This window comes from the organism of the source record quoted next, unplaced genomic scaffold, assembly GCF_019419815.1.
Source record: "Pyrus x bretschneideri cultivar Hongxiangsu unplaced genomic scaffold, Pyrus_bretschneideri_v1 Contig62, whole genome shotgun sequence".
In the NCBI taxonomy this organism is placed as follows: domain Eukaryota; kingdom Viridiplantae; phylum Streptophyta; class Magnoliopsida; order Rosales; family Rosaceae; genus Pyrus; species Pyrus x bretschneideri.
The window spans coordinates 1,815,871-1,828,333 of NW_025999801.1; the positions used below are offsets into that span (position 1 = coordinate 1,815,871).

The following is a 12,463-nucleotide window of genomic DNA, read 5'->3' on the forward strand; positions in this document are numbered from 1 at the left end:
TAGAAAAGTTTGATTAGGGTACAATTATACACAAATTGTTTCCCTTGTACTAGTCCCCCATGGATTGAGGTCAAGTTAATAAGAAAAGTAACACAAAATGGGATAAGAGGGATTAGAAAATCTCATATTCCTACAAAGTCATGTCAGGAGACTTGCAAAGGACTTGGATTGTCTGCGTTCTCCATCCCATATCCTTCCCATCCCATCCCTACTTGCCAAGTATCGTTACAAGTAAAGCGTTGCAGTTGCAGCGTATCCATGGCGGCTAAGCTGTCTTTGTATTGTATGTTGTGAATCGCGATACTCCAATTAAATTTTTAAAGTACTTCCAAATGATCACACAGGACGGATGAAATGTGAAATTGTATTCTTGAAAAACTGAAAATTTTAAGGAGTGCTAGAAAGCGAGTTTTTACAAGGAGCAAAGCATGGACAATACCACATCACTACGACATAGACTACTTGCTCTACGACTGCTTCCATGGCTTTGTTCGAATCATCGATCCTTAAGGAGACAATATCGGCTATATCTCCTTCAAGCAAAAAAGTCGAACAAAATAAAGATCAGCTTTATCAGTGCCTTAAGACATCTCCCGGAACCTGGCCAGTGCCTTCTTCTGAATGAGAGTCTTGTAACTATCTCCAGCCTGCACCTCGAGAGTAGGATCTAACTTCTTCTGCTGACTCCCAAGTCCTGCTCTCCGTTCCACGGACTGAGCCTGCACTGGTTCTACCATTCCGCTTCCATCTCTTCCTAACCCCTGTGACCAGATCAGCAGCAAAAGAAGAACAAACAATACCCAAAATATTTAGTTAGAAACCTCGTACACATGCACCGACGAGCCAGGGCCGTAGACAGGCAATTTAAGAGGCGTCAGATTATTGGCACTATAAGCTGCTGTGTTTATAAGAGTAGCACTACCAAATTCAACTATTGAACCTATACAAAAATAGAGCTCTGCCTGAATCATTTCATTCGAGTTCAATAAGGGGTATTTTTTTAGGGTGCTATCTGGTTCAACTGAGTGATTAAACAAAAATTTAGAATAAATTATGAAGTGCAAAAGAAGAATATGCTACCAAGCCTTCATGCCAGCCCATGTTGCGAAGCATCTTGTTGCCCACATTGCTCTCATCAATTGCTTTTTCAGCTGTAATCACCTCGTAACTGTCAATGTCAGCATCTCGAACCCCACGTCCTCCACCAACACCAGGGGGAAAAGGCATTGAATCAAAAGAACCCTTTCTTGATGCAGAATCTCGATCTTTACAGTAACAATGGTAATCACAGAAAATGTTTACAAGTCAATCACAATTGTGAAATGCAAAAATGACTCATCCAACTTGGATAACGCTATTGGGGTATCGAATAACAAAATTGAACTGACATCTTCACATCAAATATGCAAACCAGTATGAAAGGTTGCATGAGTGATGGTTCTAATAAATGAAATTTGAAACTAGTACTAGATTCGATTGAGCTTGTACGACAGAAATAAGGGCCATGCCAATCAAAAACCATATTTGAGAAAACTTTAGACTGATGCGCCCTTATATATTGACCATGTAATAAAAAAATAAAAGGGTCAGCCAATGAAAAACAAATTCTTAAGAAAGCTTACTTGACTCTACAAAACCAAGGTCAGATACGTCATCACTAAAAGACACTGATGAACCATACAAGCTTCTTCTCTCAGCCGCACGATCCCTGTACGCAGTATGAGGTTCTTTGGGAGCAGAAGCAGGAGTTAGTGGCATTTCAGAAAATCTTCTCTTTCCACTCCCAGCAGCAACAGGTGGCATATAAGAACCCAATGCAGATGCATCCGTTCTAAAGGGTGTCAAAACTGTGGGGATGACTGCATTTGTTGATGCAGATGAACCTGCCATGCCGGCAGCAGAAGTTGAAGGCGTGGAAACTCCAACACTTGATCCTGAAAACGAGGCATCCGATTTCACTACACCTCTTCCAGATCCCCTTATGACTCCCATCACTGTCCCTCTTATACTGTTACTCACAGGCCTTGGCATAACTGAACACTCCAAACCAACAGTCTCTGCAGCAGAAACAGTGTCAGTAACCCCTGAACTGGACGTAATCTGTGCAGCAGAAACAGTTGCAGTAACCCCTGAACTGGATGTAGTATTCTCCTTTGTCACATCAGTTTTAAACTTGCTCTTTGCAGACTGCACAGAAGAAACTGGTCTATCATCAGCCGAACCACTTGGCTGGTTGTCATCCAGAGCTACAGCGGGTTGCTTGCCCTTCGTGACTCCTTTGCTTCCACATTGTCAACACATTACTCATTTTTTTCTTGTTTGCCAAAATACTGCTCTTTGAAGCCAGTTTGATCTCTTTTGCCTTTTCCTTTTCCCTTTTCTCTGCAGCTATTGCTGCTGCTGCAGCAGCCTGGACTGCATCTGGTAACGATGCAGCCTTCTCAGATGTTGACGTTGTAGCTGGTGCAGAAATTACTGCTTTTCTATTACTTGAACCATCCGATGCCTTGGAAAGCTCAGATTGATCAGCAGATGTTTTGTTATCATTTTGATCAGTGCAAGGGATGTAGTGCTGAGTTTGGTTGTCATATGTATACCAAATGCCGTTGTTACCATCATAGTAAAGGCCTGTGTTGAGAAATGTACATAAGATACAATAACACGAATTAAGACTGGCAGAATGTTCATCTGTGCATGCGAGAGAGGGGTAAGAGGAAGGGCACAGAAATTCTAATGATTTTCCTCTGATATTGGAGAACTTAGGTTGCAAATTAATACAGAACCATTGTGAAAATTCATGATTTGAACATCCTATAATGACAGCACATAAAAACTACGCTACTTGTTAAATGACTGTTCGAGCTCTCTGGTCTCTGAATTTAGTTTTGCCACAATATTATTGCCGGAGAACAAAAAATAATAAAAAAAAATTAGGCAAAAAAACAAGTCCAGACAATTGACAATCACAAAAATGTAACTTATTATCTTATTTAATAGAACCTTGTGATCTAAAAATAAATGATCCACTAATTAAAGTACCAGCGAACTACTCCAGATCAAAAACAGGGAAATACAACAAACATACTTATGTCAGGAGTCTTTGACAGAACCCCCCATGGAATCCTAACAATCATTCGTATTTAATATAGACAGAAAAATGTACTGAATTGAGAAAAAGAGTCCTTAGTTTTACACTAGAGCATTTCCAAGATGTGAAACAAGTTAATCAGAGCCAATTCGTTTCAACAGCAAACAAAAATAAAATAAACAGTTTGGTTCATTAAAACAAGTGCAAAAAAAAAAAAAACGTACAGAACTATTAGTTTGCAAACAGTTTGACAACATGAACCGAATGAGGCAAAATGAACACAAATAAAAATAACCTGTATTTGGGTCATAGTAGAACCCAGAAGCAGCATCATAGTAATAACCAGATGCCTCATCCCACACAAAACCAGATTGTGGAGCCAAACCATCTTGTTGTACAGCCATCTCCCCGCCATTTTGCTCGTTCCCTGCAGTGGATTGTTTGTCATCTGGATTATATTCCTTTGGAGCCCATCCAACAGCATCGTACTAAAACAGCAAAACAAAACCAAAATGCATAAGGTTTAATAAAATATACAGTACAGTAACATATACATAAGAAAGCAAAACAGCAGACAGTTGACATACTATCGGCACCATAAACAATGACTAAGGGTGATTATCAGCAATTTGAGTTACTTTTGCCTTGCACAATTACACTGGCCCTCTCGTGCTCACTTTACTTGCTTAAGGATCCTTTCTTCTGTTAGGTTTTCCCTTTTTTAAGATTTTGTAAACAACCCTTAGGGTTTTGCATGCTCCCAGCTTAAACTATGAACTATCCTTAGACAAATGAGAGAAATTTAAGGTTAATCATAAGTTCGTAACCCAAAAAGTTCCATAAACACCCAAAATTCAGAAAAAATAAAATACAATTCCCAGTACGTAATAGGGGTGGTGCGCTTAGTGGTGGCTGAAAGATCAAAATTTAAAAAATGAAATTCTGGCTGGCAAGTATGATACATTACCACAATCTCCATGCTGATTTAGACAATATGGTCATTTTCCCGAATTAAGTAATTTCACACCATGAAATATTAATAGAATTCTCTTTGTCAATCAAAAGAGGGTGAAAAGACTATTCAGTATTATCACAACAAAAAAGTTAAGGGCAGTAAAGTAATTTCACACCATGAAATTTTGCTGTTTTTTGTTTAAACCTCACCTACAAGTGATTTTAACATATCTAATTTTAAAAATTAAAAAATAAACCTCTCTCCCTCTCTCCCCACTCCCACATTCTCCCTCACTCTCTTCCTCTTTCTTTCAATTTTAATTCAAAAATAAAAAAAATTTCACACACACTGTATGGGCATATACTAGTAGTTAGTTAAAAGAACTACATGAAAAGCAACTATCAGGTCCTTCTCTGGCAAGTAATTTTGTCTATTAATTTTATACCAAACTATGAAACTTGCTTTTAGTTTATGAACCGCTTTTGGCACTATCTAATGCACTCCTAAACTGACCCATAGTAGTAAACACTACTTGAGGAAGTTTAATCACAAACAATACTAGTGCAAGCTTGATTCAAATTTCAATTCACCTGTTGGGCAAATGTGGCCGCCTCAATCGCAGCAGCTGCCAGGCTGCTTGACTGTGAAGATCCTGGACCAAGAACGCTCTTTGCATATGCTACTCTCAAAATTTGCCCATTCCTCTCAAGTGTTGTTCCATTTGTTGCTTCAAGAGCTTTTGTAGCATCTCCTACCTGAAAATCATAGGTTGTTTAAAAAAACAATTTTACCAGAACTATGCTAATATCCATGTAAAATAAACATCATATTCCCTACTGGAAAGAAGATTATTTACTAGTAGTAATACAATGAACCTACAACCATAAAAGTACAGCATATAATGAGAATATAAAAGGTCTGAAGACCTAAACTCATAAGTTCTGAACGTATACATTTGGACAGTAAATTTTGTACAAGTTCTGTAAAATTGTAAATATAAGTTGGTAGCATTTTTTTGGTTATATTTCGAAGTTCTGTACTTTTAATTGCTGGCATCATTTCCTGTTCCCCACATCAGTTAACTTCAGTGTCTTTGAATTCTAGTATTATACCATTAAAATCATGATTGATACAACCAGAAGAATAGAGGAAGACAATCAAATTACAATAATTCACCAACCAATCACCGAAGACAAAAGGGACATACCGAATGGAAATGTACAAACGCAAACCCCCTTGAAACATGAGTAAATTTGTCTCTAACAAGACGAAGATCCTGCAAATATTATGTTAATAAACCTTCCAAAATAGAAAATAAATTGTCTTTTAACTTTAAGATGAAAGTAAATGAATAACTACAGCATCCACTGATTTGTTCAGCATTTGCACCTTAATTGCAGCATGTTTGGAGAACTCATAGCGCAGCATTTCCTCATCAGCATTTTCATCCAGTCCACGAACAACCAAGACATGAGTAGGACCTAATTACATACATACTCAGTGAAGTTCATAACAAATAATACTCAACTACGCCAACTAAAAGCAACAAAGTAAACCAACCAGCTTCAGACCCCTTCTTTGCTGAAGTCATTTGATTGGACAAAGAAATATCTGCTGCAGGAGCATCCTCAGTTCGTGCCTTATTGCACTGCAACAATGGACAAAAAATGAGATCTACTAACATGAACTGCTTTTCAAGAAGAAACATACATGAACTATTCTTAAATTAACATCAGAAAAGTCATATGCTACAAATTTCTGCATGTCGAAGATTTTCTTTTCTGAAATAATAAACAGAAAAATGAGATAACGAAAAAATATTTCCATTACACTCATTTTATATTTTATTGGATACAAAAAGATTTCATTCTCAAATCACTGTACCCAAGCCTAGAATAACTGAAAATCTAAGTAACTCAGCCTGTATACAATAACAAAATACCATAAAAGCAGCTGAAAAAGCAGCGAGCATGCACAGATATTTGACACAACCACCTTAAAACATATAAAATTATGGACTATCTCCATATAAGTCCGACTGTTATTCCCAAAATTGCTTGATGGTATGCATTTAGCAGTTACCACAATCATTGTCAGAGTGCCACTACAAATTTATTTATAACACAATGAAGACTTTGAAAGGTTTAAGAATTAGATCAAAACATAACCATGGGAATGCCCATGTTCTAACAATAAAAAAAGGCATACCTGAAAACAGGAAGTGCGCCGTGCAAAATTAACATATTCACAACTTATGCACATCCAATCAGATGGCATTGTGGTGCTTTTATGGGTATTATGGCCTAATTTAATGGAATTCTCCTGAACAAATGATCCACCTGCACCCCCAGTTGGCTTACTACTGCAACAACAATTGAAAATCCAAATTAGTATACTTGCAGAAAAATAAATGGGTTCCTAGTACACAAATAAAACTACACAATTTCAGCCCTTAGATGTTCTATCATCCAACGGCTGAGGATACATCTGACACAAAGAATAAACCCTTCATTTTTTGAGATATTAGTATCTGCACATCATATCAGATGTCAGTTTTTCTTTACATTAGTTATGCAATCTTCTTCACCTTTATTATATTTCCAACCTACTACCAGAATACCTCATCTCACTGCTTTTTCCTCACTATGATCAAAGTTCGTGTAAAATGATTTTAACCTTGAAGAACTACGAACCCAACTACTGCACCGGTGCTCCCCAACCCTATTGGTGAGCATACCAAGAGAATTATGTGTTTCTATGATACCAACAGGAGGTATACATGGCTGCTTAAAACTTTCTAGTGGATTCCTACTTCCAACCAAAAAGGGGGAAGAAAGAGAACTTAAGGACGAGGGAGAGAAGATATTAACACAAAGTATACATAAAGATATACTATATACATAACATTGGCAGGAGGTAAAGATATTAGCACAGCACTGGCCAAAATGTCGGTTTTATTTGTTTAAGGTTACATTAAAATTTATTCGGATCAGACCATTTTGTGCTCCATGTTAATTCCTCAGTGTGAGAAGGTAAAGATACTAACACAGCACTACCATTACTATAATACTCATTACAAAATAGTATATCACAACAATATATGAATCAGGAGTGTGGGAGAAAAATCACCTATACTCGAAAAAAAGCTTCCTGTCATCGACCACAAGCCCTTCATCCCCAATGTTGTCCATCATAGCGCGTGCTGCTCCCTATTTAACAAACATAAACTCCATTTTGAATTATTCGTTTAAATCAAATGTAAAATAGTTAAATATAAAGAATGATACATACCACAGAAGGAAAATCAATAAACGCAAAACCACGAGAAGTGCCAGAATTACGTTCTTTGATCACACGGACATGTCGAAGGGGTCCCCATTCAGCCTGGTAGAGACACAAATTGCAATGCTATTAAAAAAGAAGATAGAAGTAAAAGAATAGTATTCACAAAAAACAAAAAAACATCAAGATGAATATTACAAGGATCTGGTATAAATCTTCCTCATTTGTCTTCTGGGAAAGACCCTTCACAACAATAGTTGCAGATGGGGCCTACAAAACAATATCATACTTATGAAGTTATCAGGCATGTAAACCCAAAGGAAATTAGAACACAAAAAATGGACATAAAAATATACCACAGAATAATGTTCTCTATGGCGTTTCTCATCACGATCCCTTCGCTTATCAGTTCCCTCATACCGTCCATCATCATAGCTGTCCTCTCGATGACTTCGCCCATGGCTTCGACTTCTAGGGGACCTTGATCTAGGGCGATCATCATGCCCACGAGAAATGGACCGAGAACGGGACTGCTCATGCCTTCTATGTGGACTCTGTTCTGTCTCCCTACTCACACATTTCTTGTCATGCTCTCGGTCACGAGATTCACGAGATCCCCGACGCCTCCAATTGCCATCTCTCCTACTACTTCCGTCATAATCAGAATCATAACTGTATCGACCATAGTCATAATCCCTTTCACGACTATCCTCCCTGTTCTGATGGGTAGCACGGGGCCTAGAGTCAAAATCATCATAAGCATAATCATCACGATCACGTCCACCAAACCGAGCAATCCTGTCAAACCCAGGATCACGATAGTTGACACTTGCGATAGCTATCCCGAAATTTATCAAAATCCTGAAACGTATCACTGTCACGATCAAGAAAGTTATCCATCTCGTGATATGAATCCATGTATTGCTTCTCATGTCGCCTGGTTTCCCTCTCAATTGGAAGATCTTCCTCATAACTTCTCCTTCTTGAGTGTGGCCAGACACCAACAGCATGAGGAGGTGGCAGTGGATAGTTATCCCTATCTAGAACATCACGGTGAAAAGAGTTTCTTGGGTAGATGTTGTCCCCTGAGTATCTTTCATCTATAAACCTCCTCTCATCATATGAACCACTGACCCTACCAAAAAAAATATAATGGGATGAAAGGAAAAGAAATAATGTAATACAATACAACTAAAAAGATATATGACAAAATTAAAGAATACATACCATTCCACAATCATTTATGAAGTTTAAAAGTAAAACAAAAATGTAAATCTCAATCTACAACACATACAAACTTAAGTAGCAACCGTAGTGAAAATGAGAAGCAACATTTAGTAGCACTCACCGAAAGTTTGGCTCATGGACTGCACCATACCCCTCCAGAGCCTGTGGATTCAAGAGAATAAGGTAATGTCAGCAAGAGATCAATGATGATATGAGGTTACCAGTCAGTCCATATCCACATTGCCCCCACGGCTTTCTCCCATTTTTCTCCCAAAAAAATGGATATTCAGAATGGGCCCTAATAAATTCTTGTATTTATCATCATTCATCCCATATAGGTGATTTATTAAGGAGGAAACCACAATTACGCTGTTATTATCCCATCTTTGCTGATGACCATAGCGACCGTGATCCATTTCTTTCTTGCATGCAAGCAAAACCCAAGAAAGCTCTTGATGACGATATCGTGCAGAATTTGAATATCTTTCCTGTATATAATGCACAAACAGACACACAGTTATACCCATGATGAACCAATAACCTACAATTCCCATGACTTTGACCTTGTTGGCCTCCTTTTCACAAGTCATAACCGGAATAACCAAAATCCTTTCCAGAAAGTCCCAATTTCTCTTAACACATGACACCCTCGACAGATAAATACCATTCAACCAAATCTTGAGCAATCAAAATGTTAGATGACCGAAGCACGACTTACCCTTGTACATAGGCACCACAAAGATCATAATTGAAAATACAAATTACCTAGAAGGTAATCCTAAACTCTAATCGAACCAACTAAAACAATCAAAAAGAACTTCAAAATAACACAATGCAGACCTGAACAAAATCAAAACCAAAATTTGTAATCTATGATTGATAAAACTAGTCACATAATCGTAATTTTCCCATAGTGAATCACACATATGGAGGAATAGTAAGCCTCTCAGTCACAAAAACAATGGGTTGAATTTCAATTCCACGGAAACTGGGGATTGAAATTTGAGAAAACGGCTAGCATAATTTGATTGGGAAGTTTGATTTTCCAAAAGGAGTTTCACAAAATTAGAAATTCCAGCAATCAGGAATTCCCAGCAGGCACCATAAATCCGGAGGAAGAAGAGGAAGAAAAGCAAAAGGCTTACCTCTGCAGATCCTAAGCTTCAGATCAAGGGCCAGCTTTCGCTCGCTCGATCTCTCTAGTTTCGACGCCCCTCTCCTGCTCTTTCTGTGTCCAGTCTCCTCTCCCCTCCTGCCTTTCCGGCTGTCGCTCGTTTGGACCCAAAGAATTCACTCGTGCACTTTAAACGTTAGTTACTGCGACTCGTGTGCTACGCACGCACATGGATTGGCGTATTTAAATAATAAAAAATAATCCGCAAGGCCAAAACCTAAATATTGGATTTCTTTCGACCATTTAATAAGATGACGAAGAGAATTAAGAGGCTTGGATTTTATTTAGGGCTCATTGAGACTTATAAAACAAAAATGCTGGTTTTATCATATATTTATATCCTCTAGCTAATAAAAATAAGATATATATATATATATATTTATAGACCCTATTTTTATTAAAAATAAAGAGATCGAATACACTTTATAAGCGTCGGAACATCAAGAGTGAAATTACACTACTGAAGCTATTGTAATGCATATTAAGTGTATATATTTTATATGAACAAGGATTGTCTGTCCTCCCACTTCTGATGCCCTCTCGTGCCCTTCTGTTTGTATGGTCACAGTTAAGTCATGTCAACATTTTATATTACTATTCATTTTTGTCTTATTATCTCTATAAAAAACAATATAAAATGTTGACGTGACTTAACCGTGACCACATAAAATAGGAGGACATTGGAGGGTACAGGAAGTGGGAGGGCAGACAATCTTTGTCCATTTTATATACAAGCCCTTTATGCAAGGGATTCTCATTTTTTGAGTTGTGGGACCCACCTCACACTGAGCTTCAATAATCTGAACCGTTTATTTTGTAACTCTCAAGTCATAGATTATCTTTATAAAAATTCAATTCAACCTGAAACTATTTGTCTATTTAATTATCACGATAATTGTTCTTTGTTTCTATAGAACAAAATATTTATTAATTTCTTTAAATTTAATTAGATATCTCATATATTTTCTATTTACTAATATTTTGTAATAATAGTATATAAGATGTAAATTAAAAATAAACAATTCGAATCATTAAAGTTAAACGTAACATGAGGCCGGCGGCTAATCCTCGTATATATCAAACTACTACACTCATTTACCACCACTTGAACTTGTGTTGTCTCTGTGCAAATTGTGAAGCTCTGTATTGCGCATTGCATTCCTGGACACAAAGTGAATTATTCTCGAATTGCAATGGCTGCTTCTGCAAAGACTCTCACTGCTGAAAATCATACTGTAAACGAACAGTGGACAGTCGTTTCATCTCGTCGTGGCATCAAGAGAAGAAACTCGCCCAGAACGCAAACCCTAGCTCCGAAGCAGCAGCAGCAGCACCACCACCACCATCCTTGGGCTCCAACCGATTCCGAAATCAACTTTGCCCGAGAATCAAAGCTGATGCAGAAGATGCAGATCTACATGAAGAAATTGGAGACGTCTCGCTTCTTTCTCACTTTACTGGATCAAATCCGAACCCGGAATTGACCAATTGCTTCCTCAAGGTTCTGAGCTCTGAGTCGAAAATGAACATGGTGATATACGGAATTGGCAGCCTCGAGAGCTACGATTCGCCTCGGTTGCAGTTGAGCCTTGCGATCTTGCTGAAGAGAAATGTCAGCTGGATTGGAGATATAGAGGTGTTTGATCCCGTTCTTTCTGCCACCGAAACTCGAGTTCTGGAAGCTCTTGGCTGCTCTGTGCTGTCTGTAAACGAGCAAGGCCGGCGTCGGGCTCAAAAGCCGATGATGTTCTTCATGCCGCATTGCGAGGCAGAGTTGTACGATAATCTTCTGCAGGCGAATTGGGAAGTGCGGCTGTTGAATTGCATCGTATTGTTTGGGAATAGCTTTGAGACGTACGAGCAGCACCTGTCGGAGTTTAAGAACTCGTCCATTGTCGACTCGACGACGCATATCTTGGCTGCTCGAAAATTCACAGATGAGTTCGGAATTAAGACAGTTTCTGATGATTATTTTGGCGCTTTTCATGATTCAAGTTGGCATTTTTTCAGCCCTGCTCTTGAGACAGAACTGCAATTTACCAGTTGCTGATAATGATTATTCAATGCTTGTTGAGAAATTTATTGATGATTGAATCGAGCTTAATAGCGTTCTAGTACTTATACATCCTCTAGTATTCGTACATCTGTAAGATAACGCTTGGTTGTTGTTGTTGTTCTATTGAATCGAATTAAGGCAGTTTCAGATTAATTATTTTGGTTGTTTTCATGATTCAAGCTGGCATTGAAACAAACCTGTAGTTCAGCAATTTTTTATATTGCTTATTCAATGGGTTTTAGGATTCATACAGCTGGATTCATACGGCCGATCCTACTTAGTGGGATAAGGCTTTATTGTTAGGCTTTATTGTTGTTGTGCTTAGTCAATGGGTGTTGAGAAAGTTATTGATGATCGAGGCATATTAATTATAAATTATCCGTATTTTATTGCAAACTATGTTTGCTGATTGCATTGGTGATTTTTTTTTTTTTTTTTTCATGTGTAAAGATTGACATTATCTCAAATTGTTTGTTCTGATTTATTGATTAGGCCAAAAACAAATGGATCTCACATACCCATAGGAGTAGTTTTTTTATGGCGCAGGTCTCACAGCAGCGACTTGGCTCCAGTTTATTTTATGTTCATATTGACTGTTGTGTAATGATTCTGCAGTTGCTCTTTTTGTGGCCGATTGGTGTTTAAGTCGTGGAAACAGTCTCTTTGCAAAACAAGGGTAAG

At 37.9% G+C, this 12,463-nt stretch overlaps 2 protein-coding genes across 2 annotated transcripts; one reads left to right on the top strand and one right to left on the bottom strand.

Annotated features, from left to right (window-relative positions):
* Positions 1-348: 348 nt before the first annotated feature.
* On the bottom strand, positions 349-9,883 carry LOC125471816 (SUPPRESSOR OF ABI3-5-like). Its single transcript, XM_048572609.1, is given in 16 exon segments — positions 349-761; positions 1,081-1,265; positions 1,623-2,260; positions 2,262-2,628; positions 3,384-3,576; positions 4,634-4,798; positions 5,251-5,319; positions 5,433-5,524; positions 5,604-5,691; positions 6,252-6,402; positions 7,173-7,252; positions 7,335-7,427; positions 7,524-7,595; positions 7,682-8,460; positions 8,674-9,040; positions 9,698-9,883. Coding segments are annotated over 14 exon segments (3,027 nt in total). The 5' UTR covers positions 8,336-8,460; positions 8,674-9,040; positions 9,698-9,883; the 3' UTR covers positions 349-581.
* A 935-nt stretch (positions 9,884-10,818) lies between these two features.
* Positions 10,819-11,935, top strand: LOC103946173 (protein SENSITIVITY TO RED LIGHT REDUCED 1). Its single transcript, XM_009356823.3, is given in 2 exon segments — positions 10,819-11,196; positions 11,199-11,935. Coding segments are annotated over 2 exon segments (855 nt in total). The 5' UTR covers positions 10,819-10,919; the 3' UTR covers positions 11,777-11,935.
* Positions 11,936-12,463: the final 528 nt, after the last annotated feature.